General features: G+C 42.2%; 1 protein-coding gene across 5 annotated transcripts in view; it reads right to left on the bottom strand.

The window, feature by feature from the left end:
* RMND1 (required for meiotic nuclear division 1 homolog) overlaps positions 1 to 27,916 on the bottom strand; it is a 611,103-nt gene that overhangs the window by 146,641 nt on the left and 436,546 nt on the right. For all 5 annotated transcript variants that reach the window (XM_044088165.1, XM_044088420.1, XM_044088253.1 and 2 more), the window contains exon 7: positions 9,520 to 9,626. In XM_044088165.1, coding sequence (XP_043944100.1) covers positions 9,520 to 9,626 — 107 coding nt within the window. The remainder of the gene's footprint in view (positions 1 to 9,519; positions 9,627 to 27,916) is intronic.

The raw sequence follows: 27,916 nt of genomic DNA on the forward strand, positions 1-27,916 counted from the left end.
CCATTGTTATGGTAAGATTTTACACAACTGCACTATGTCCTTCCATATCACTGTTGCAATACTCTTCACAGAAGGAATAGTACAAGAGCTAAGAGGAAGATGGGAGGCAATGTCAGGAACACAGCACTTCAAGAGTACCCTTGGGGCAATAGAATGGCCAAAAGATAAAGCAGAGAACTGAAAATGAGGGGAAGAAATGTAAAAAATTCCTGAACAGTGGGTGAATGGGGATGTGAAAAAAAGGATCCTTGAGATCTAGGGAGACCAAGAAGGCCTGGGTAAGAAGGATAGGAAAAAAGTCTGAAGACACAACATCTTGAAAAAGGGGACCTTGATAAAAATGCTGAACCAACAGAGGTCCAGGATTGGTCTCTGGTTCCTTTCCTTCCGAGGAACCATCCTGGAGGAAAAACCCCTTCCCACTTGTGGAGGTGGAACAGGTCGAATGGTGCCCTAATCCAAAATATGGCAAAAGAGAGACAGTTCTGGAGAAAGTTGCAGAATGCCTAAAAACGAGGGAAGGGATTTCCACACCATGAAATACCCCTGCCAAATGACAGATAGTGCCTAAGAGACTGAGGTGATCTGTTGCCAACTTGGGAGAGACAGAATTAGGAAGATTAGATAAAACCAGCCAGAGAGACAAGGAGACCTGGCTGATGGGAAGAGGAGGCAGAATGTCAAATAGAGACAATCTTGACCTGAAAGGAGAGCTTCTGAGATGTAGGAGTCTGAATGGACTTAGCAGGAAGGATATGCTTAAACCCTTTCCTACATTTGGGAGGTTGACGAGTCTGCTGACGGACAAAGGTGGATTTAGAAGGCTAATTCTTCTTAAATTTAGGTATAGGGGAGACAAAAATATGTTTGAGTTCCTGCATGACCTTACTCTTACCCTGGAGGGACTTGAACAGGACAGCTGCAGCTGTCACAAAAATATTTTTATTATCCACATTTGCATCCAAATTCTGGATTTTATATCATCAGGCAAAGCCAGAAGACAAAGCTAAGAATAATGCTCATTGTGATGATGTGAGGTATTGCCTGCCATCTGTGCCAGGGAGAATAGGGCAGTGCATGTATAACATATGCCAGTTGGAGTTTTGTAAATAATTTTGTGTCATTTGACTATCACACTGGCTTGTACAGATGATGTGTTAAATATGTATCAAAAGTGTTATTATAAATGATTAAAGGTATATGTTTACACAAGGATTCTGGAAGGGAACAGTAGAAGTTTTTGAAATTGTCCTCTAATTTTCAAATGCTGCAACAGATCTTAGCAAAGCTCTGAGTCTGTATTGTACCAGAGACAGGTGATCCAAATGTGATGACGACAGAACTCTCACAGCAGTTTGGTTTGTTTTGTTTTCTTTGGAACCTGATATAAAGATCTATGACAATTATCACAATCAAGTTAGTTCAGTTAGAAGTTATTTTGAAGCTCATCACCTTGCCTTGTGGAAGTAAGCATCTCAGCATCCTGTCTTGCCTTGCTGTATTAAGTTAGCTAGGGAAGAGTTATTCTTTAGACAGTCAGGAAATACAGTGAGATTAGTTAGGTACTGTTTTTTCTGCATCTGTGTGAATCTGTCCAACTGTGTTATTTTTATTTCTTCTGTGATTGAAACTCTGGTGTTTATTGTACTTGGATATTTAGTATTCTCATGATTTCTATTTTTATTACTTAAACATGTTTATACCTTTCATTGCAGCTGATCTTTTAAAGAATACTTTTAACAGCTTGAGAGTACTTGTGCTTATTTTAGTGACACTGTGGCCACTCTGAAAAGCCTTGCTGCTTTGGTTACACTTTACCATTTATATTACTGTTGATTTTACTCAGTATAATTGGATACCCTTGTAAGAGTCAGAGTGGTTGACTGGTGGCAGCATGGTTACCTTATAGTCTGAACAGAAGGGGTACAGTTAGTAAACTTGTACCAGCCTTTCCCAGGATTGTGTGTGTGTGTGTGTGTGTGTGTGTGTGTGTGTGTGTGTGTGTGTGTGTGTGAGACAAAATCAAATATCTAAGTTTGGGTGTGTCAGCTACTTGGAATTGGGACACAATGCTCCAAAGTGAGCCTTGTTTGAGATCTGGAGAGACAGAGTCCACTCCCGGGTCTGGAGAGTGTTCCCTGTGTGCTCTTGGGGAAACTGTGCTTAATGCAGAGAGCTGCATCTGAAAATACTGTGTAAATTCATTCCTGTTCTTACTGAATGTCTCTCTCCGGTGCCAGTGGTTAGGATTCAAGCTCCTTGATTATTGGCCTGGGGTAGAGAGGCCATCACACTCATTACAGAAACAAAGGCAGCAGCTCTGGATGTGGCATCAGCCACTCAATAACTGCATTTCATGGCGTGACGAGTGACTTGGGAAGTGGATGTAAGCAGGGAAAGAGCTGAAGCTTTCCCTTCAGAATCAGGAAGATTAGACACTACCTCAGCTACCTCAGAAAGGAGAGCCAAGGCATGCCCAGTCATGTGGGTTTGGTAATTAATAGCCCGAAATTACATGGTGGCAGCAGTATACACTTTTTTACCCAACTTTTCCAAAGCTCTACTATCTTTATCTAAATGAAGGAGCATAGAGGAAGGCAAAAGTTGAGAAAGTTTATCAATTGAGATTGAAACCACAAAAAGATCAGCTGAAGGACACAAACCCTGTTACTTGCATATGAAAACTCTCAGACTGTTTTAGCTCAGAATAAATAGAAATGCCAAAGATACTTCAATCTCTTTTTTAAATATCAGACACAGGACTCTCACACTGATGATTGCATAAAAGTGTCTGTTACCAATTTTTCACAATTACGCCTGGCATCTGATGAGTAAATGTATTAATAAATATTTACAGAAAGAGTTGACAGACATATGAAAAAGACAACTGTATTACTAGACTTGTATAACAGCATAAATACTACTACTACCAGACTAGCTGCTGTATTATGGGAGCAAAACAGAGCTGCTAGATGGAGCCACACATACTCTGCAGGTTAGTAATGTCAAAGACATATCCAGCATTACAATGTCCTCAGATGCAGCAACAACGAAGGCATTCAAAAACATAGATGCTAGTAACAGCACCGATAGTAACATCCCATTAACTGGTGACTTGTTAGCATTTGCCGAGCAGAAACATGGGGTGACTGGGAAACTTAGGAGTTCCACTCTTCTCCTCCACCCTACTGTCTTACATATCTTTTGGGTGGGGTTGTCATTAACAACATTTTTCTGCTAACATATGCAGATGCCAAGAGTTTCATTTTAAAGCATGCCTGCTAACTGAGAAATAAAGGTAGTCCCTGCAAATTTGCACCCCCCCCCCCCCAGAAATATGTACTCCTTTATAATGTCATATAAAATGTGAATCTTTGTTGAGGTATGCCTTATAATACATACATATTGTTTTATCATATACTATTCATCTCTCAGCAAGCTATACAAAGTGTTAAAACATCCCTTGATAAAATCAACACCTGGAGATAGAGGGATGAAAAGTATACAACAAAGACAAGGGACTGAAGGCACTGGAATATGAGTGAGGAAGGAGGGTTAAACTCACAGTCATCTTAATACACGCATGTTACACTCCAGCCTAACCCACAACCTAACAAGTTGCCAGACACCAGGATGCTACAGCTGGATGACGAGTATAGCTGCAGCCATTTTAAATGAACTGATGGAATAAGAAAATCAAAGACTTGGCAGTTTCACATGAAGGCATTTGCTGTTTTTAAATGCTTGCTTACCAGCTAGCTTCTTTCTTATAGATCTGGGACAAATATTCCAGAACAGGCATTACCTATTATTGACACTTTTCAGTCACATGAAGTTGTTATGATTTACATCCAAGACATATCTGGACCAAGACATAGCTGCTATATTATGGGATTAAGAGGTGTGGTATGACAAACACAAAATAAAAATTTTACATTTTTATGCAGTCAGATGCACCCAAAAGAGATGCAGGAATCCTGCAGAAATGCATTAATGTATGGTAGCTAACTTAGTGTACAAGTCATCCAAACATATGTCAATATATGGAGGTTCTTAGCCAGTGAAGCTAAGGGATTTCTACTGGGTAATAAAACACATCAGGGTATGATTTGTAATAGATAACATCAAAGATCTGGCATGACAACCAAAAGGTAAAGCTAAAAATCTTCATATGTAAATCTCTGCGGCTATTTCAATGTTTTTATCTGACTGAAAGAAAAAATACAGTTGTGTAAAATCTTACCATAACAGTAGATGTCCTTCTCTTCACTGTTGCAGTGCTTCTAACAGAAGGGATCTCATGCCAAGGATAGCCGGTCAGTATCTTATAGGAGCCACATGTCACATGTATGCTGCTAGTGCAAGGCTTAGGGCAAAAACGTGATGTACGGATGCAAATACTCAGAAATGAATTGCCCTAGGAGGAACAAAGCACCCCCAAAGGACAACGGAGAATATGCACATCCAGAAGAAAAAAAGTCATAAGAAAGAGAACCCCCTGGCCAGGAGGGAAACAAAACAGGGGCAAGTGCTATAATGGGGGGACGAATACTGCAACAGTGAAGAGAAGGACATCCATTGTTATGGTAAGATTTTACACAACTGCACTATGTCCTTCCATATCACTGTTGCAATACTCTTCACAGAAGGAATAGTACAAGAGCTAAGAGGAAGATGGGAGGCAATGTCAGGAACACAGCACTTCAAGAGTACCCTTGGGGCAATAGAATGGCCAAAAGACAAAGCAGAGAATTGAAAATGAGGGGAAGAAATGTAAACAATTCCTGAACAGTGGGTGAATGGGGATGTGAAAAAAGGGATCCTTGAGATCTAGGGAGACCAAGAAGGCCTGGGTAAGAAGGATAGGAAAAAAGTCTGAAGACACAACATCTTGAAAAAGGGGACCTTGATAAAAATGCTGAACCAACAGAGGTCCAGGATTGGTCTCTGGTTCCTTTCCTTCCGAGGAACCATCCTGGAGGAAAAACCCCTTCCCACTTGTGGAGGTGGAACAGGTCGAATGGTGCCCTAATCCAAAATATGGCAAAAGAGAGACAGTTCTGGAGAAAGTTGCAGAATGCCTAAAAACGAGGGAAGGGATTTCCACACCATGAAATACCCCTGCCAAATGACAGTGCCTAAGAGACTGAAGTGATCTGTTGCAAACTTGGGAGAGACAGAATTAGGAAGATTAGATAAAACCAGCCAGAGAGACAAGCAGACCTGGCTGATGGGAAGAGGAGGCAGAATGTCAAATAGAGACAGGCTTGACCTGAAAGGAGAGCTTCTGAGATGTAGGAGTCTGAATGGACTTAGCAGGAAGGATATGCTTAAACACTTTCCTACATTTGGGAGGTTGACGAGTCTGCTGATGGACAAAGGTGGATTTAGAAGGCTAATTCTTCTTAAATTTAGGTATAGGGGAGACAAAAATATGTTTGAGTTCCTGCATGGCCTTACTCTTACCCTGGAGGGACTTGAACAGGACAGCTGCAGCTGTCACAAAAATATTTTTATTATCCACAGTTGCATCCAAATTCTGGCTTTTATATCATCAGGCAAAGCCAGAAGACAAAGCTAAGAATAATGCTCATTGTGATTATGTGAGGTATTGCTTGCCATCTGTGCAAGGGAGAATAGGGCAGTGCATGTATAACATATGCCAGTTGGAGTTTTGTAAATATTTTTGTGTCATTTGACTATCACACTGGCTTGTACAGATGCTGTGTTAAATATGTATCAAAAGTGTTATTATAAATGATTAAAGGTATATGTTTAAACAAGGATTCTGGAAGGGAACAGTAGAAGTTTTTGAAATTGTCCTCTAATTTTCAAATGCTGCAACAGATCTTATCAAAGCTCTGAGTCTGTATTGTACCAGAGACAGGTGATCCAAATGTGATGTCATTCTATAACCAGCACTGAGACGATAGAACTCTCACAGCAGTTTGGTTTGTTTTGTTTTCTTTGGAACCTGATATAAAGATCTATGACAGTTATCACAATCAAGTTAGTTCAGGTAGAAGTTATTTTGAAGCTCATCACCTTGCCTTGTGGAAGTAAGCATCTCAGCATCCTGTCTTGCCTTGCTGTATTAATTAAGTTAGCTAGGGAAGAGTTATTCTTTAGACAGTCAGGAAATACAGTGAGATTAGTTAGGTACTGTTTTTTCTGCATCTGTGTGAATCTGTCCAACTGTGTTATTTTTTTTCTTCTGTGATTGAAACTCTGGTGTTTATTGTACTTAGATATTTAGTATTCTCATGATTTCTATTTTTATTACTTAAACATTTTTACACCTTTCATTGCGGCTGATCTTTTAAAGAATACGTTTAACAGCTTGAGAGTACTTGTGCTTATTTTAGTGACACTGTGGCCACTGTGAAAAGCCTTGCTGCTTTGGTTACACTTTACCATTTATATTACTATTGATTTTACTCAGTATAATTGGATACCCTTGTAAGAGTCAGAGTGGTTGACTGGTGGCAGCATGGTTACCTTATAGTCTGAACAGAAGGGGTACAGTTAGTAAACTTGTACCAGCCTTTCCCAGGATTGTGTGTGTGTGTGTGTGTGTGTGTGTGTGAGAGACAAAATCAAATATCTAAGTTTGGGTGTGTCAGCTACTTGGAATTGGGACACAATGCTCCAAAGTGAGCCTTGTTTGAGATCTGGAGAGACAGAGTCCACTCCCAGGTCTGGAGAGTGTTCCCTGTGTGCTCTTGGGGAAACTGTGCTTAATGCAGAGAGCTGCATCTGAAAATACTGTGTAAATTCATTCCTGTTCTTACTGAATGTCTCTCTCCGGTGCCAGTGGTTAGGATTCAAGCTCCTTGATTATTGGCCTGGGGTAGAGAGGCCATCACACTCATTACAGAAACAAAGGCAGCAGCTCTGGATGCGGCATCAGCCACTCAATAACTGCATTTCATGGCGTGAAGAGTGACTTGGGAAGTGGATGTAAGCAGGGAAAGAGCTGAAGCTTTCCCTTCAGAATCAGGAAGATTAGACACTACCTCAGCTACCTCAGAAAGGAGAGCCAAGGCATGCCCAGTCATGTGGGTTTGGTAATTAATAGCCCGAAATTACATGGTGGCAGCAGTATACACTTTTTTACCCAACTTTTCCATAGCTCTACTATCTTTATCTGAATGAAGGAGCATAGAGGAAGGCGAACGTTTATCAATTGAGACTGAAACCACAAAAAGATCAGCTGAAGGACACAAACACAAATTTGCAATCCTCGCGCACCTTATATAACCTATCAGGTTTCTTAGGGGTCAGGGATGGAGAGTCAGGACCTACTGAGGCAGCAGAAAAGGTGTCCAAAGGAGCTGCCAAAACAGGAGGAACTGCAGAGGGCTTGGGTGTCTATTTGTAAAAGCTCATAATACTTCTTTTGGATGTCAGAAACCTGGGACCAATTCCATTTAAAGTACTCCATCATACGTGCAATCGTATCCCCAAAGGATAATTCTTCCAAGAGGGAATCTGGGCTCAAAGAATCCTCTTCCTCTGAGCCATATTCTAGAGATGAAGGAACTTGAGAGGACTAAGACAGGAAATCCTCCCTCTGAGGAATCTGGTTCCCTTGTCCTCTTAACAGGAGAGGAAGACCAGGGAGGAGCAGGGACTAAAACCCCTTGAGGAGGCTTCATGGCCATCAAGGCATTGAACAAGCCTTGTGTAAAATTCTGCCATTCACTTTGGGGATCTTTAGCAACAGGGGTAATGTGTTTCATCTTTTGCTTTTTCTTAAGCGGGTATTCTGAGACTAAGATTTAAGGAATCCCTATCAGCCCCTCAGAAATAATCAACCATGGTTCCTCCCTCAACATTCAGGGCAGACATTTGAAAAGCCTTAGAGGACGTGCAAGAGCTCAGATCCATACCAGCCTCTGATGGGGTGTTGGCAGAGTAATCAGATGTAAGAACTGGATGGTCTTCACAGCTTTCACTAGCTTCTAGACAGACTTCCAGGTGGAGACTGGACTGCAACTGGATCAGACAAACTTTTTGGCCTTTGTCTTGGAAGACAGTCGTCATAGCACCTTAAACAATTAAAAAAGTTGGTTCTCGAGATATATGGAGACAGAAGATAAGTGACTATGGAAAGAGAAGATAAGTGACTATGGAGGGTCTTGGGGACAAACTCATGAAATACAGAGCACTGCATGTGGTCGTGAGAAGCACATAGGCAAAAAGACACTGGTCATGCCAGCCATTATGGGAAGTCTGCCTCCCACACTGACATTTCCCTTCTTGGTTGATATGAACACAAGTAAATAACAAAACTGGAAAAATAAAGAAGAACCCCCACAATGGGCAGTTATCTGAAAATGGCTTGATAATCAGCACGGCATAAGGGCATTCAGACTGCCATCAAAGAAATTCAGAGTATTTGCCTCCTTATGTAACCTTTATACCTTACATCCTATGCTTGGAGCATATGTGTGAAAGTACAGCACCTGTAAGATCTAAAGGCTTTAGCATACTGGCAGGAAATTGGGCTGTCCTTGGCAGGAGCTCCCTTTTTTGAAGAATACTGCAACAGTGATATGGAAGGACATCACAGTGAGGCTTGTAGCATCAAGCCTCAGCATTACAGGGTCATTTACTCCCCAGACTTAGTGAATCTATTTACTATAGATGTTGCTTTGTATATGTTCCCACTCTTTTCTTAATGTATTATTTTACATCCAGAGTATATGATGCTGCATATTTAACATGACATCTGCCGCAGTAAGTGGAACACACAAAACAAGGTTATATAGGTGGAAAAATGGCTTCTCTTGTTGAACTGCACTTTAAATGTTTGTTACTTTCACCTATCACCCTCTCTCTGTGTGTGTGTATATATATATATATATATATATATATATATATATATATATATATATATATATACACACATGCACACACACACACACACACGCACACACACACACACACACACACACACACACACACACACACACACACACACACACACACGCACACACACACACACACACGCACACACACACACACGCACGCACACACACACACACACACACACACACACACACACACACACACACACACACACACACACACACACATGTGTCTGTGTGTGTGTGTCCGTGTGTATATTCCTTGCTGTTTTTCTAATCGTACCTTCAAATACAAGGCGTACCGACACTTTTTCGTTCGGGTACATTTGGCTCTGGACAGGAGTCTTGTGCTGCAATAACTTGAAAGCAGGTATAAATTATGTCATTTTAAATTTTTCAGAATTGAAACAATGCAAAAATATTTTTTTTGTTAACACTCTATTGAAAATATAAGTTTTGCATTGATGATATTTATAAGCTACAGACAATAATGTTTAAAGCATTTTCAAACGCAGATGTTAATGTTGCATATGACTTGGAAAAATGCTCCATGAAATAAACAATGTCACTTACGGAAGTGATTTCTAGAACCCATTACACAAATGAAGCCAACATATACTAATAAAAGGTAATGTTTTTTACTTACCAGAAAGTGAGAGTGCATTTGAAAAGGCAAATTTCTCCAGCACTGATTCACTGGGGTCTAGTTCAGCGTTTAACATAATTTCACCACGATGAAGTTTTGACTGCCCCCTAGAGTGGGAAAAAATATATATCTTATTTACAGAGCCAAAACAAACAAACAAAAAAATGCATATGTTTACTAAAACCAACACCCTTCCTGAATATATTTGCAACTGATTATGATATACGACTCTAAGACTGGTGGTGGTGCTCAAAGAAGCAACTGTTTTTGCAGAAAAAACTCAGTTAATGCGCATGATGTTTTCAAATCAATAATCAGGAATGTTAGATATCATGAATGCACCAAACCGATTTGCCAAGGTACAGTGGAAATAAAAGTGTACACACCCCTGTTAAAATGCCAGGTTTTTGTGATATAAATAAATGACACCACAATAAATCATTTCAAAACTTTTCCCACCTTTAATGTGACCTATAACCTGTACAATTCAATTGAAAAACAAATCTGTTACGGGAAAAAACAAAAAATGTACAATATGCTGGTTGCACAAGTGTGCACACCTTTAAACTAATACTTTGTTGAAGCACCTTTTGATTTAATTACAGCATTCAGTCTTCTTGGGTACACACCTGCCACCAATTAAAGAGACTCTGATTAACCTCCAAATAAAGTTCAGCTGTCCTAGTAGGATTTTCCTGACATTTACTCAGCTGCCTGCTACAGCAAAAGCCATGGTTCGGAGAGAGCTTACAAAGCATCAAAGGGATCTCATTGTTGAAAGGTATCAGTCAGGAGAAGGGTACAAAAAAATTTCCACAGCATTGGATATGCCATGGAACACAGTGAAGACTGTCGTCAAAAAGTGGAAAAAATATGGGACAACAGTAACGTTGCAAAGAACTGGACGTCCCTCCAAAATTGATGAAAAGACAAGACAAAAACTGGTCAGGGATGCTGCAAAGAGGCCTACAGCAACAGTGAAGGAGCTGCAGGATTTTCTGGCAAGTACTGGTTGTGTACTACATGTGACAACAATCTCCTGTATTCTCCATATGTCTGGACTATGGGTAGGGTTGCAAGATAGAAGACTTTTCTTACACAGAAAAATATCCAAGCCTGGCCAGATTTTGCAAAACAATACATCATGTCTCCCAAAAGCATGTGGGGAAAATGTGTTATGGTCTGATGACACCAAGGTTGAACTTTTTGCCCACAATTCCAAAAGGTACGTTTGGCGCAAAAAAAAGTACAGTTGTATACACTTACCATAAATGTAGATATTCGAGTGTTCTCACTGCCACAGTCTTCACCATTGGGTTATCCCTCAGTCGGTCCAAATACCAGAGTCAAGGTTTTGTGTGTCAGCTGCTGTCACTTACTGGGTGATGTCAGGTCATCCAAGCTATAAAATGAGAGCAGACAACACCATTACCTCAGTTTTTTTTGCCTTAACCAACCAAAGAAGTCCAATTTTAATAATTATTAGTAGTCCTAGGGTCAGAGACCCCCATAGGAATAAGTGTCTCTCTAAGGACAGGAGATATCGGGGGAAGGAGGGAGGGAACACATGACTGCAGCGGTGAGAACACTCGAACATCTACATTTATGGAAAGTGCACACAGCTGTACTATATTCTTAATTTCTAGCTGCTGCAGTCTTCACCATTGGGAAGATTGCCAAAGCTGAGGAGAAGGGTGGAAGGTTGATAGAAATTTAAGATTGGGAGGGCATGTCCTGCAGAATTGCAGAAGCAACCCAGCCCTAGCTTTTGAGAATAGATTCATGTGGTAATGCTTGGTGAAGTTGTGGACTGAAGTCCATGTGGCAGCTTCCAGGATGTCCTTGGTGGGTACCCCTCTAAGGAATTCTATGGAAGTAGAGGTTGCCCTAGTGGAATGGATTCTAATACTCCCAGGGGGGTGGTTTTCCATGCAAGGAGTAGCAAAATTGGATGCAGAGTGCTATCCATTTGGAAATGGTCTGTTTGGATATAGATTTCCCCTGTGCCCCTTTTTTAAAGTTGACCAAGTGCTGATCAGTTTTCCTGAATGTCTTTGTACGATCCAGATAAAATCTGCGTTCCTGTGCACATCCAAAGAACGCAGTATCCTTTCCCCCTTGTTATGAGGGTTAGGGAAGAAGGTGGGAAGGTGGATGGCCTGGTTGAGGGTAACATCCGAAACCACCTTTGGCATGAAGAAGGGGTTGGTTCTCAGGGAGACCCTGTCTGCATGGAAGATGATAAATGGCTCAATGGCCATTAAAGCCTTTAGCTCTGACACTCCACTCTCCTGGCTGAAGTAACAGCCAGGAGAAAGGCAGTCTTCCAAGAGAAGTACTTTAATTCTGAGGATGCTGCAGGCTCGAAGGGGGACAGAGTAAGCTTTTCTAAAACATAATTCAGATCCCAGGCTGTGGTGGGTTGTCTTCTGGGAGGCCTGATATTAGAGGCTCCTCTAAGGAACTGTTTGATAAGAGGGTGGGAGAGCAATGGCTGTTCTGCATCAAAGTGTACCGAGGAGAAGGAGAGATCCTTATTAAGAAGATCAGCCAGATAATCTAGAATAAGAGGAATGGAGGGCAGATGAATGTCTGCCACCCTTGGACTGGCTCCAGGAGCAGAATCTTTTCCAATTCCCAGCGTAAGATTTTCTGGTGCTGGGCTTTCTCGCTTCTGTGATGATGTCAATGACTTGCTTGCTTAGCATAGATTCCTTTTTGGTTATAGTAGAATAAGCCTTGCTGACAGGGGGGCTGGAGAGATAGGCTGCACAGCAGTGGGTACCAATGCTGTCTGGGCCAGTATGGGGCAATGAGTATTGCTTTTGGTTTTGCCTCCCTTACCTTGATTAATATTTTTGGAATGAGAGGAAGAGGTGGGAATGCATACACAGAGAGGGTATTCCAAAGGAAGGTCAGGGCATCGACCTTCCAGGCCAGGTGATGGTACTCCCTGGTGCAGAATTTCTGTACTTGGTGATTTAAATGAGAGGCAAAGAGGTCCACCTGGGGGGTCCCTCACGTGTGGGTAATTTGCAGAAAAATGTCTCTGTGGATTTGCCATTCATGTGGGTCCAGCAGGTTTCTGCTTAGGTGGTCTGCTAGGGTGTTGTTGATGCCCGGTAGATATTGGGCTATAAGATGTAGTCCCATGGAAGAGGCTGCTAGCCACAGGTTCATGGCTAGTCTGCACAGGGGGTAAGATTGAGTCCCTACCTGTTTGTTGATGTACCACATGACTGTAGTGCTGTCTGATTTTATGAGAAGAACCCCTGGTTTGGGGTAGGGTTTGAAGGATGCCAGAGAGTTTTGCACTGCTATTATTTCCTTTTGGTTGATGTGCAAGGGTAGTATTTGAGCATGGAAGAGACCTTGGGCACATCTGCCTTCTAGGTGGGTGCACCAGGCTATGTCTGAAGCATCTGTAGTTATGGTCTGGTCTGTTGGACAGAGGGTGAATGGAAGTCCCTTGTTCAGAGCACAGGCCTAGGCCCACCAGAGAAACTCTGATCTTATGCAAGGGATCAAAGGCAGGGAGGTGTCCAGAGGTTGAGCGTGTTGACACCATAGGTTCTTTAGGTACCACTGAAATTTCCTCATGTGCAGTCTGGCCAGAGGTACCAGGAGGATGCATGAGTCCATGCACCCTAGAGCTTGCAGGAATTTCCTGACAGAAAGCTGGGTTTGGGAGGCCAGAATAATGAAATATTTTGGTAAGAAGCTTTGTTTTCTTGGGGACAGAAAGGCCATTTTCTGTTCTGTGTCCAGTAAGGCTCCCAGAAATATGATTGTCGTGGTAGGTGTCTGTTTTGATTTCCCTTCGTTGATGGTGAACCCAAGAGAGGTGAGTAGGGCTTTTACAAATGAGAGGTGCTGCAGGAGCAGTTCCTTGCAGTATGCCTGGATGAGACAGTTGTCCAGGTAAGGGTAAATCTGTACATTGTTTTGCCTTCAAAAGAAAATGGCAGGAGCTAGACATTTGGTGAATACCCTGGGAGCAGAAGATAAGCCAAATGGCAAAGCAGAGAATTGAAAGTGTAATGATCCTGCTCTGAAGCGCAGGAATTTTCTGCATGATTCCCTTATTGGGATGTGCAGGTAAGCATCCTTTAGGTCTAAGGTGACCATCCAAGCTTCATTTGGCAACACTGGTAAAAGCTGTTGTAAGGTAAGCAATTTGAATTTTGGGATTACCAGGAAAGTATTAAGAAAGTATAGGTCCAGGATGGGACGCCAAGTTCCATCTTTCCTGGGAACAAGGAATAGCCTGGAATAGAATCCTTTTGCAACTTGTTCTGGAGGCACAGGTTCTACTGCCCCTAGGGCTATTAGGTTTTGCACTTGTTTTAGTACTTCTGTCCATTGGTTTGGAGGTAGGTGTGGGTACCCCTTGGAGGTGGTAGTTCTCAGAAATTTAATTTGTACCCCTGAGCAATGATTTTAATCTTTTGTTATAAAGTTCCAATTTTCTATGCAAAGAGATGGCCTTCCTCCTAGCTTTTGGTGCGCTGGAGGAAGGCAGAGATGGCAAAGGTAGTCATTGAGAGTTTTTAGCATACAGGGTTGTTTTTTGAACTCCCTGCTCTAGTGTTAGAGGGGAGCCACTGTTTAGTTCTTTGCTGGCCGTGAGTTTGAGCCCTGGTGGGTCTGTCCCTACGGGTTTTGCCTTGTGCCTGCCTGTTTGGTGCAGGAAAGGACCATTGTTTAGAGGGAAAATTTCTGCTGAACCTAGGAGGTTGTACTTGAAGAAAATCTTTAACAGTCTGCATCAATTTTGCTTTGTCTTCCATCTTTTTAAGTACCTCTTCAGTTTTCTGTCCGAACAAGCGGTCTTTGTCAAAAGGTGCATCCATGATTTTAGCTTTAACATGATCATAGAGAGGTTGTTCCTTCAGCCATGCATGTCTTCTGATAACAGATCCTGTCACTGCTGCCCTGCTAGAAGCTTCTAGGGCATCAAATCCACAGTGCAAGGAGTGCTTTGCCACCTGAGATGAAAAGTGCAGTAATTCTGCATCTCTTTACTGATGGCAAAATCTGGAAAAGCAGAAATTTTCCATTTCAAAAATTCTGAAGTGTGCTGTTGATAATTTAACATATGGAACTGACAGTTGGGAGCCCTTATAGTTAAAGTTGCAGAGGTATATACTTTTTTACCCCATCTGTCCAGGGCCCTGGATTTTTTGCCTGAGGGAGTAGAATTCTTTGCAGAGGTAGCCTTAACTCCCTTAGGTTCCTGAGTAATCACCTCTGGATCTGCTATAGAATTTCTGTAGAGGAATTTATGCGAGTCAGGTACCCTGTAGTACCTGTCAGGCTTTCTGGGGGCAGGTGGAAGGGTGTCAGGGGTAAGGCTGTATTCTTGGTAAACATCATCTATCACCTCCAAGATGGGTGGGATGGCCAGAGGCCTATGCTTGGGTAGGTCCAACTCTTTTAGTCTTTTCTTGGATTGAGGGAAATCCGTTGATTCCCACTGAAAGTGTTCCCTGAGGGTTTCCCCAAAGGAAAAGTCCTCCAGAGGTGATGAAGAAGGAATACTGCCAACTGATATTGCCAACATCCTGGCAGATAGGTTCAGTGCTAACTTTACCCCCCTCTCACCCCCTAAAGAGCCCATCTCTATACCGGAAGAATGCAAAGTTCCTGTAATCACGGCTGCACAGGTAAAAACCACACTCTCCAAAGCCAAGAACACAGCATCCATGGGACCAGACAACATCCCAGGCTGCGTTCTACATGAACTACAGAACGAACTGGCACCCCACCTAAGTACCATGTTCAATCACAGCCTCACCTCAGGCTTTGTGCCTGCTAGATGGCGCACAGCAATGGTTATCCCACTCCACAAGGGGGGAGCCACCACATACCCCGGGAACTACCGCCCCATTAGCCTGACAAGCCTGGTCTGCAAGGCCATGGAATGTATCATCATGGAACTTATAAACAAAGACATGGTAATCTCCAAACTCTGGATCCCACCCAGTTCGGGTTTGTAAAAGGCATATCATGTCTCCTAAACCTGACAGACTTCTTTGAAGCAGTCACCAAAGCCGTAGACAAGGATAAGGTGGTTCACACAGCCTATCTAGATCTTGCCAAGGCTTTCGACACCATCCCCAACTCTGGAATTATAGATAAACTTACTAAACGAGGTATAAATCCCTATGTCACAAGATGGGTTGCCAACTGGCTCACTGACAGAACCTACACTGTGAAAGTAGCAGACTCCAAGTCCAACTTCAGACCAGTGACAAGTGGAGTACCACAGGGTTCAGTCCTGGGTCCTCTCCTGTTTGGTATCTACTTCTCTGAAGTACAGGCTAACACAGAAGGTCTTTGGCTAACGAAGTTCGCAGATGACTGCAAACTAGGAGCCATAATCAAAACTCCTAACGATGTGGACATCCTACAAAAGGGCCTCACTGAGACAGATGCCTGGTGTCAAAGCCATGGCCTCAAGCTCAATGCCAAAAAGTGCACTGTCACCCCCTTTGGTAAAAACTCTGTGCCCATGAACTACAACATAGGCGGTAGTATACTTAACACCGAAAGTGTGATAAGAGACCTTGGGACACAGGTGGACAGTAGTCTCTCCTTTGATAATCACATTGCCACAGTAGTCAGGAAATCCTTCTACGTGGCACACCTCATCACAAAATGTTCTCATCCAGAAAAAAAGAGGTCATTGTTCCCCTCTACTCATCACTCATTAGACCCATTATAGAGTACAACGGCCCTTTTGGTATGTACCTCACAAGACATCTACAACAACTGGAAAGGCCGCAGAAATACCTCACAAAGAGGATTACTGGCCTCAAACAGATGCCCTACGCAGACAGTCTCAAAAAACTCCAGCTTTACTCCGTTGCATATCGCCTACTCGGAGGTGATCTTTGCCTAACATACAAAGCTATGTCAAACCCAGAGCTGTTGGACATGCTCCACTTAAAGAAATCCCAATCCCTCCGAGCTGCATGCTCTAGGGACATAAACCTTGTGACCACAATAAACAGAACATGCCAGAGGGATAGATTCCTGTCCCAGAGACTTCCCATACTCTGGAATAAACTACCTATCTATATCATACAAAGCTCCTCATTAGCACTCAAGAAAAATCTTGATGACTGGATGGGAAATAGGAAATCCCCCCCCCCCCCCCCCCCAGGGATCACCTCTGTGGCTCTGCTCGACAGCGGCACAGGAAAATAATTTTCTTGGGTGGCAAAAGCCATGGTACCTTTTTGGCTGGGCTTGTATAGGCCCCAGGGCTGATAGCCTAGTACCTACCTATGAACCTATGAATAGATTCTTCTGCATCTGAGTCTTCATGGGCAGTAAGAGGATTTTCCTCTTCAAAAACAGAGGGGTCAGATCCCTCTGAATCTAAATCCGAATGAATGTCTGAAGAAGGTTCCCTTCACCTTTGGCTGGAATGGCTTGATTACCCCAGATGAAAGTGATGAGATCCTCCGCCATTTTAAGCATTCTAGTTTGAGGAGGGGAAGGAGTAGTGGAATGGAGACTTTTTGCTGTTTTCTTTGGAGTGGGTCTAAGTCTGGCCTGAAGGATATCCCTCAGTGCAAATCGGTGTGTTAGTTGAAAGAGAGGGTGAAGGCCTTGAAGTGCAATCTGAAATGCGAGCGGTATCCCCGGTAGCCGGTGCCCGCTTAGCAGCTCTGGACCCAACAGAGGGCAAGACCGCCAAAGGCTTGTTAGATGATGCAGACATCTCCGGCATACAGGACTCCGAAAGGGTCTCAGTAGAAGCCTGTGAAGAAATTGAGTTGGGCATCAGGGGCTGCGAAAGCACCTCATTAAGTTCCGAAGAACTGACGACACATTTAGCGGTGGTGTCGCCAGAAGGCTTGGCCTTATGTGGTCTGTCTCTATACTTATCTTTATGTTTTTTCGAAAGATCTGCGATTTTCTGACTGACAGATGCCATATCGGTAATCGGAGATGGAAGACAAAAATAACTGGCTAAAAACAGAGCTCTATGATGAGTAGTTCTAGCGTTAGACGGCAGAGAACCGACAGCGGGGTATGTTGTGATCTGGGCCTAAGCAAGTGATGCAGTAAGAATGGAAGTCTCAATGTGTTATTTGCTTTCCACACACGAGACAGTTATTGACTTTTTCAGACATCGATTAGTGCAAGAAAAAAGAAGAATCCCCAATGGGGTACTTAGCTTTAGACATTTTCAGGTGAAGTCTGAAATCTGGAAACAGCCGACCGGCACTGTTGCGAATTGCTTCTGCTACGGGCTCCACGGCAAGAAAGACTGGGATAATGGCGTCGCCTGCTCTTCTTTTATAGCTCAGATGACCTGACATCACCCAGCAAGTGACAGCAGCTGACACACAAAACCTTGACTCTGGTATTCGGACCGACTGAGGGCTACCACAGCATGGACAATCCAATGGTGAAGACTGCAGCAGTGAGAAAATGAACATCAACACTTCACATAACTAAAAGAACGCCATCCCCACGGTGAAGCATGGTGGTGGCAGTATCATGTTTTGTGGTTGCTTTTCTTCAGCTGGAACTGGGGCTTTAGTCAAGGTGGAGGGAATGATGAACAATTCCAAATACCAGTCACTTTTGGCTCAAAACCTTCAGGCGTCTACTAGAAAGCTGAAGAGGAAGAAGAATTTCACCTTTCAGCACGACAATGACCCCAAGCATACATCCAAATCAACAAAAGAATGGCTTCACCAGAAGAAAATTAAAGTTTTGGAATGGCCCAGCCAGAGCCCAGACCCAAGTCCAGTAGAAAATCTATGGGGTTACCTGAAGAGGGTTGTGCACAAGAGATGTCCTCTCAGTCTGACAGATTTGGAGTGCATTTGCAAGAAAGAGTGGGCAAATATTGCCAAGTCAAGATGTGCCATGCTGATAGACTCCTATCCAAGAAGACTGAATGCTGTAATTAAATCAAAAGGTGCTTCAACAAAGTATTAGTTTAAGGGTGTGCACACTTATGCAACCAACTTACTGTACATTTTTTTTTTTTCCTCCCAAGAGATTTGTTTGTTTTTCAATTGAATTGTACAGGTTATAGGTCACATTAAAGGTGGGAAAAGTTTTGAAATGATTAATTGTGGTCTCATTTTTTATATCACAAAAAAATGGCATTTTTAACAGGGGTGTGTATACTTTTTATATCCACTGTAGATAAAAAGTGGAAAAAAGTAAACAATCTACAGTCTTTCCGGACTAAAAATAAATATAACCAAACCAATCAAATAAAACTGGACTGTTAAGTGCAACTGTATGAGGCAGGTCTCATAATGACACACACTAGACAGCCATCTCATTATTTCAGTCTTCATATCTGAGTACAACCAGTCTTAATGGCTTCTTAAAGGACTCATTTTTTTAAGTTATGCTAAGAGCTATGGGGCTCCCTTTGCCTACAACCATTGTATTGACCTGTTGGGGACAGGCAAAAGTATGCCAACTTCTGGTTTACACAGCACAGCCCACTACCAGAGACTGAAGTATCAGATCTGTTGAAGGAAACAGATATTATAAACCTTGAACATTTCTACAAGAAAAAAAAAAGACTAATTTGGAAAAGCACACAATATGACTTGAATGTGCAGAAACATGCCATAAAAGCAAAATAAATAAATAAATAATAAACAGCAAAGGCTCTGTACACTGTCTGCATGAAAATTAAAGATGGACAATTAAATCCCCTTTTGTCTTCTAGTTATTTAAGGGGCATTGTCCTATACCCCAGTTTTTGCTAGGAGCAGTTATCTTCCTTGATTGGTTGGTCAAGTTGTCACTCTGCATCTTGGAGAGAGTATGAACATAGCCACATGAAGATTCTAATAAATTCTCAGAGCTAAAGTCCTTGGGGGACACTAGTAAAATGCTGGTCATACGAGAAATTACTTCTAGGCCACCACATCTTTTCCAGAAAACAGTATGTTTTATGGCTATTTTCTGTCACTAACCCTGCCCACTAATAGTAAAAAACATTTATGCTTCTCGCATAACAATGTAATAAACATGCTGATTATAGCAGGCCATATATGTGCAACTTACCGCAGATACTTTCAGTAGAGTCATCTAAGTCTACTCAATAGCTTCAACAGCCATTTTTACAGCTCCCTATTCTAATGTCGAGACCCAAAACTGACAGTCCTGAAATTAAAAAAATTATAAAATGAAAATAAGGCAGAACAATGACTTAAAGCCACTGTACTCCCTTTAAATTGTCTTCTATGGGCAAGCCCCATGCAACTCCCCACACCCTACTACTCTGTACATACTAACTCTTGAGATAACTGTGCTGCAGAGAAAGTGAAATGCTCTGAGACGCAGTGATATTGGAACTTGGCACATAATAACTCTGCTTTTACAGATCCAGCCTCACTGTTCTGAGACTCATCTCAGAATTCTGTAGTGGTATCCATTTTCACAGTTAAGTTGCGTGTAGTAGGCTATTCTGACTGTAAGATTTTCACCAAAAATTGAAAAGCCACTGTGCAACTTAGTCACAAAAATGCATCCAGATAGAACACAAAACAATGTTGCTAAAATGCAAAGACTAATGAGTCAATCCATCTGGCAGAATCTCAGGTAAAAGTCCGTCTTACCAGCTAGGATTCAAGTGGAACCCTTTGATTAGTCCACAGAGGAGTCTCTTTTCCACCAATGTTTTTGAGTTCAGAATTTTCACCAAAGAAAACAAAGGCATGCAAATGCAGGAACTTTTTACTGGTTGATAACAAGGATCCAAATCTGAAATGTGTGAGCAAGAAAAATATCTTAAAGTGATGAACAAACCCTGCTTATGTAGTCAACACCTAACATTATGGTGCATGTTGTCACAGCTGTGTTTCCATCTCTGTGTAGAACTTCCAGAGTAAAAGAGCGAATGCAGGCTGTGGAGATGAAAAAATCAACCACAGCCTCCATTCAAGGATGATTCCCAGAGTCAAATCAGATAAGGAGTACGAAAACAGAGTCTCAACATTAGAAGAATATGGGCACTAAATCAGTGCATTTCAACTCTGTATCACATCACTTGCTTACCATTAAATTAGAAATGTCAGGAAGTCAGACTTGGAACAAATATCCCACATCTGAATGGGAACAGCACAGCAAATACCAATTGGTTTAAGTTTATATTACATGTCCAGGGATAGTTCAGTGCCAGAGTACATACTGTTGCAAAAAAAGTGCAGCTGTGTGAGGGTCTCACCATAAAAGCAAATGACTGACTTCATTTATGGTTCTGAAATAATTCTTTTCAACTGGGTATCAACTCCTTTACAGGGCAAAAAAATACTACAGTTCAGAATTTTTCTGTCAGTATATACCATCTCTGACTGGATGACTGAGCCATCTCTCGCTACCGCTGTGTGGAGTAAATGGTGATGCATCCTGCAGGGAGGGAAGAATCAATTCTTAAAATCCAGCAATGAATGACTACTCTGTGTGTGTGTGTGTGTGTGTGTGTGTGTGTGTGTGTGTGTGTGTGTGTGTGTGTGTGTGTCTCAATATAGTGATAGGAAGTACTTGCTTACCCAACAAATCTGGTATGTACACTTTCACCAAGAAAAAAACATTTACATAGGGAGAAGGATCCTCCATCAATTTCAGTCATATTTAAGACTGAAGTGTGGAAAGCTGAATTGTGAGAAATGAGCTTTTCATCAAAAAGAGGAGAAAAAACTATTTCAATTCTACTTAAATATTTTCAATTGCACTTAGGGACCTGTGGGAGTAATACTATTCTGCATTTTCTTGTGTTTCAGCCAGCAAAAAAGTTCTGTTTGTATTTGTTTGTTCTGGGACAGTAGTCTTGCAGCTTCATTTGCAGTCTGGAAGAATTGAGAATTACTGCAAGATATGAGCACCACATATATGTTCCACTGCACTTTTAAGTAGAATTACTTGAAAAGGCTAGCTGTTTGTATTTTGAACTCAGTCTCGTGCCCTTGTAGTTTTTATTTGCAGTTGTGGGAAAATTGTGAACTACTGCCAGATCTTGGTCTCATTTGGTCATTTATTACCGCATTTTGCCATAAAAAGAAGTTATGTACTTACCATAACGTTCTATGTGAGTTGTTCATCTCGCCTTCATGCTTACTGATGGGTTCGGAGCCAATCCCTCGGCTTCGAGTCGGCCTACTACAAAGCTCAAGGTCTTCAAATAGCTTGAGGCCAAGTCCCTATCCCATGATGCACCTAGAGTTACCTCAGATCTTGTTTGCTGCTTATAACACTACCATATGTCATTCTATCACTCCCTAAGAGAAAGTATAGGAGGGTTGAGCAACCAGGATGGATCCAGCATCTTGGTCTTCTAAAAGCCCAGGAGGAGGGAGGGATGTAAGAATGAAGGCGAGATGAACAACTCACATAGAACGTTATGGTAAGTACATAACTTCTTTATGTGAAGTTGTTCTATCTCGCCATTTATTCTTATTGATGGGTAGTGTCCCCAGCACCATCTATCTCAGGTGGCTCACGGGAGTATATTTTTCAGGACAGTGGATCCAAAGGAGGCCCTGTCAACTTTGTAATGAGTGATAAAGGTATGAGGTGTTGACCAAGTGGCTGCTGCACAAATATTATCAATAGGAAGTCTGGCAGAAAATGCAGAGGATGTAGAAACTTGAGTGAGCTTTAATTTTTTGCTGTAAGGGTATATTGGCAGCTGAATAACCAAAGGTGATACAATCAGATAACCATTTAGACAGAGTTGTTTTAGCCACTGGCATACCTTTCCTGGAGTCTGAAAAGGAAACAAAAAGCTGTTCCAATTTCCTAAAATCTTTTGTTCTATCCAAGTAAAATCTTAGCTGTCTGTTAACATCAAATTTGTGCAGGATGTATTCTACATTGTTGGAGTGATTGGGGAAGAAAACTGGCAAATCAATAATTTGGTTAAGAATAGTTTCAGTGCAAACTTTAGGCAAGAAGGAAGGGTTTGTTCGAAGTGAGAGACTGTCAGAATGGAAGATCAAGTAAGGAGGTTAATGGACAAGGCTTGAAGCTCTGACACTCTGCGGGCAGAAGTAATAGGTAAGAAGATAGTCTTCCATTAAAAAATTTGAGATCACATGAGGAAGCTGGTTCAAATGTAGGAAGAATAATGCGGGAAAGCATAAAATTTAGATTCCATGTAGAATAGGGAGATTTCACAGGTGGTCTGAGAAAAAAAGGTCCCTTTAAGAAAGGCTTTGGATAATTTGTGTGGCATAATATTCAATCCTTCGAATCCAAGATGAAAATTAGTTTTGACAACAAGTGGTATGCTAGGTGATCTGATTAAGCATTGATTCCAGGAGGTTTTCCTAGCCATGCATGTCTTCTGATAACAGATCCTGTCACTGCTGCCCTGCTAGAAGCTTCTAGGGCATCAAATCCACAGTGCAAGGAGTGCTTTGCCACCTGAGATGAAAAGTGCAGTAATTCTGCATCTCTTTACTGATGGCAAAATCTGGAAAAGCAGAAATTTTCCATTTCAAAATTCTGAAGTGTGCTGTTGATATTTAACATATGGAACTGACAGTTGGGAGCCCTTATAGTTAAAGTTGCAGAGGTATATACTTTTTTACCCCATCTGTCCAGGGCCCTGGATTTTTTGCCTGAGGGATGAATTCTTTGCAGAGGTAGCCTTAACTCCTTAGGTTCCTGAGTAATCACCTCTGGATCTGCTATAGAATTTCTGTAGAGGAATTTATGCAGTCAGGTACCCTGTAGTACCTGTCAGGCTTTCTGGGGCAGGTGGAAGGGTGTCAGGGGAAGGCTGTATTCTTGGTAAACATCATCTATCACCTCCAAGATGGGTGGGATGGCCAGAGGCCTATGCTTGGGTAGGTCCAACTCTTTAGTCTTTTCTTGGATTGAGGGAAATGCCTGATTCCCACTGAAAGTGTTCCCTGAGGGTTTCCAAAGGAAAAGTCCTCCAGAGGTGATGAAGAAGGAATACTGCCAACTGATATTGCCAACATCCTGGCAGATAGGTTCAGTGCTAACTTTACCCCTCTCACTAAAGAGCCCATCTCATACGAAGAATGCAAAGTTCCTGTAATCAGGCTGCACAGGTAAAACCACACTCTCCAAAGCCAAGAACACAGCATCCATGGGACCAGACAACATCCCAGGCTGTTCTACATGAACTACAGAGAATGGACCCCACCTGACATGTTCAATCACAGCCTCCCCAGCTTTGGCCTGCTGATGGCAAGCAAGGGTTTATCCACAAGGGGAGCCACCCATACCGAATAGCATTAGCCTGACAAGCCTGGTCTGAAGGCCATGGAATGTATTCATGGAAATAAACAAAGCATGGTAATCTCCAAACCTGGATCCCACCCAGTTCGGGTTTGTAAGGCTCATTCTCTAAACGAAGACTTCTTTGGCAGTCACCAAAGCGAAAAAGGATAAGGTGGTTCACACGCCATCTAGATCTTGCCAAGGCTTTCCTCCAACTGGAATTATAGTAAACTTACTAGGAGTATAAATCTATCACAAGATGGAATGGCTCACTACAGAACCTACCTGTGAAGAGCAGACTCAGTCCCTCCCGTGTTGAGTACCACAGGGTTCAGTCTGGTTCTCTGTTTGTATCTACTTTGAAGTAGGCTAACACAGAGGTCTTTGGCTACATTCCATTGACTGAAACTAGGGCATATCAAAACTCAAACCTGGGACATCCTACAAAGGGTCTGAGACAATGCCTGTGTCAAGCCTGGCTAAGCTCTGCCAAAAGTGCACTGTCATTGGTAAAAACTTGTGCCCATGAACTACAACATAGCGAGATACTTACAGCAAGGTGAAAGAGACCTTGGGACACAGGTGGACAGTGTTCCCTTTATAGGCACCACTAAAAAGTTTCCTCATGTGCAGTCTGGCACGCTATCAGGAGTTCTGATCCATGCACCCTAGGCTTGCGGATTTCCTCAAACTGTTTAGAGCCATTATAGAACAAGCCTTTTGGTATGTACCTCACAAGTTTCTACAACAAGGAAAGGCTTTTGATATTTCACAAAGAAATTATTGTCGTCAAAGATGTCTGTTTTGAGTCTCAAAAACTCCAGCTTTACCCTGCATTGGGCTTTACGTATCTTTGGCTAACATACAAGCATTCAACCATAGCTGTTGGACATTGTCCACTTAAAGAAATCCCAATCCCTACAGTTTTGCTCAACATAAACCTTGTGACCACAATAGAGAATAGCCAGAGGATAGATTCCTGCCCAAAGAGGCCAACGAATTAAACTACCTATCTATATCTACAAAGCCGTATTAGCCATGATTCCCTTATTGGGATGTGCAGGTAAGCATCCTTTAGGTCTAAGGTGACCATCCAAGCTTCATTTGGCAACACTGGTAAAAGCTGTTGTAAGGTAAGCAATTTGAATTTTGGGATTACCAGGAAAGTATTAAGAAAGTATAGGTCCAGGATGGGACGCCAAGTTCCATCTTTCCTGGGAACAAGGAATAGTCTGGAATAGAATCCTTTTGCAACTTGTTCTGGAGGCACAGGTTCTACTGCCCCTAGGGCTATTAGGTTTTGCACTTGTTTTAGTACTTCTGCCCATTGGTTTGGAGGTAGGTGTGGGTACCCCCTTGGAGGTGGTAGTTCTCAGAAATTTAATTTGTACCCCTGAGCAATGATTTTTAATCTTTTGTTATAAAGTTCCAATTTTCTATGCAAAGAGATAGCCTTCCTCCTAGCTTTTGGTGCGCTGGAGGAAGGCAGAGATGGCAAAGGTAGTCATTGAGAGTTTTTAGCATACAGGGTTGTTTTTGAACTCCCTGCTCTAGTGTTAGAGGTGAGCCACTGTTTAGTTCTTTGCTGACCGTGAGTTTGTGCCCTGGTGGGTCTGTCCCTACGGGTTTTGCCTTGTGCCTGCCTGTTTGGTGCAGGAAAGGACCATTGTTTACAGGGAAAATTTCTGCTGAACCTAGGAGGTTGTACTTGAAGAAAATCTTTAACAGTCTGCATCAATTTTGCTTTGTCTTCCATCTTTTTAAGTACACCTCCAGTTTTCTGTCCGAACAAGCGGTCTTTGTCAAAAGGTGCATCCATGATTTTATCTTTAACATGATCAGAGAGAGGTTGTTCCTTCAGCCATGCATGTCTTCTGATAACAGATCCTGTCACTGCTGCCCTGCTAGAAGCTTCTAGGGCATCAAATCCACAGTGCAAGGAGTGCTTTGCCACCTGAGATGAAAAGTGCAGTAATTCTGCATCTCTTTACTGATGGCAAAATCTGGAAAAGCAGAAATTTTCCATTTCAAAAATTCTGAAGTGTGCTGTTGATAATTTAACATATGGAACTGACAGTTGAGACATCTACAACAACTGGAAAGGCCGCAGAAATACCTCACAAAGAGGATTACTGGCCTCAAACGGATGCCCTACGCAGACCGTCTCAAAAAACTCCAGCTTTACTCCGTGTATCAGCCTACTGAGGTGATCTCTGCCTAACATACAAAGCTATGTCAAACCCAGAGCTGTTGGACATGCTCCACTTAAAGAAATCCCAATCCCTCTGAGCTACACGCTCTAGGGACCTAAACCTTGTGACCACAATAAACAGAACATGCCAGAGGGATAGATTCCTGTCCCAGAGACTTCCCATACTCTGGAATAAACTACCTATCTATATCATACAAAGCTCCTCACTAGCACTCTTCAAGAAAAATCTTGATGACTGGATGGGAAATGGGAAATGGGAAATAGGAAATCCCCCCAGGGATCACCTCTGTGGCCCTGTTCGACAGCGGCACAGGAAAATAATTTTCTTGGGTGGCAAAAGCCATGGTACCTTTTTGGCTGGGCTTTTATAGGCCCCAGGGCTGATAGCCTAGTACCTACCTATGAACCTATGAATAGATTCTTCTGCATCTGAGTCTCCATAGGAAGTAAGAGGATTTTCCTCTTCAAAAACAGAGGGGTCAGATCCCTCTGAGTCTAAATCCGAATGGATGTCTGAAGAAGGTTCCCTTCACCTTTGGCTGGAATGGCTTGATTACCCCAGATGAAAGTGATGAGATCCTCCGCCATTTTAAGCATTGTAGTTTGAGGAGGGGAAGGAGTAGTGGAATGGAGACTTTTTGCTGTTTTCTTTGGAGTGGGTCTAAGTCTGGCCTGAAGGATATCCCTCAGTGCAAATCTGTGTGTTAGTTGAAAGAGAGGGTGAAGGCCTTGAAGTGAAATCTGAAATGTGAGCGGTATCCCCGGTAGCCGGTGCCCGCTTAGCAGCTCTGGACCCAACAGAGGGCAAGACCGCCAAAGGCTTGTTAGACGATGCAGACATCTCCGGCATACAGGACTCCGAAAGGGTCTCAGTAGAAGCCTGTGAAGAAATTGAGTTGGGCATCAGGGGCTGCGAAAGCGCCTCATTAATTTTTTTTTTAAGTTATGCTAAGAGCTATGGGGCTCCCTTTGCCTACAACCATTGTATTGACTTGTTGGGGACAGGCAAAAGTATGCCAGCTTCTGGTTTACACAGCACAGCCCACTACCAGAGACTGAAGAATCAGATCTGTTGAAGGAAACAGATATTATAAACCTTGAACATTTCTACAAGAAAAAAAAAGACTAATTTGGAAAAGCACACAATATGACTTGAATGTGCAGAAACATGCCATAAAAGCAAAATAAATAAATAAATAATAAACAGCAAAGGCTCTGTACACTGTCTGCACGAAAATGAAAGATGGACAATTAAATCCCCTTTTGTCTTCTAGTTATTTAAGGGGCATTGTCCTATACCCCAGTTTTTGCTAGGAGCAGTTATCTTCCTTGATTGGTTGGTCAAGTTGTCACTCGGCATCTTGGAGAGAGTATGAACATAGCCACATGAAGATTCTAATCAATTCTCAGAGCTAAAGTCCTTGGGGGACACTAGTAAAATGCTGGTCATACGAGAAATTACTTCTAGGCCACCACATCTTTTCCAGAAAACAGTATGTTTTATGGCTATTTTCTGTCACTAACCCTGCCCACTAATAGCAAAAAACATTTATACTTCTCGCATAACAATGTAATAAGCATGCTGATTATAGCAGGCCATATATGTGCAACTTACCGCAGATACTTTCAAGTAGAGTCATCTAAGGCTACTCAATAACTTCAACAACCATTTTCACAGCTCCCTATTCTAATGTCGAGACCCAAAACTGACAGTCCTGAAATTAAAAAAATTATAAAAATGAAAATAAGGCAGAACAATGACTTAAAGCCACTGTACTCCCTTTAAATTGTCTTCTATGGGCAAGCCCCATGCAACTCCCCACACCCTACTACTCTGTACATACTAACTCTTGAGATAATTGTGCTGCAGAAAAAGTGAAATGCTCTGAGACGCAATGATATTGGAATTTGGCACATAATAACTCTGCTTTTATAGAT

Source organism: Protopterus annectens, chromosome 1.part0 (assembly GCF_019279795.1).
Source record: "Protopterus annectens isolate FY-2018-M chromosome 1.part0, PAN1.0, whole genome shotgun sequence".
Taxonomy (NCBI): domain Eukaryota; kingdom Metazoa; phylum Chordata; order Ceratodontiformes; family Protopteridae; genus Protopterus; species Protopterus annectens.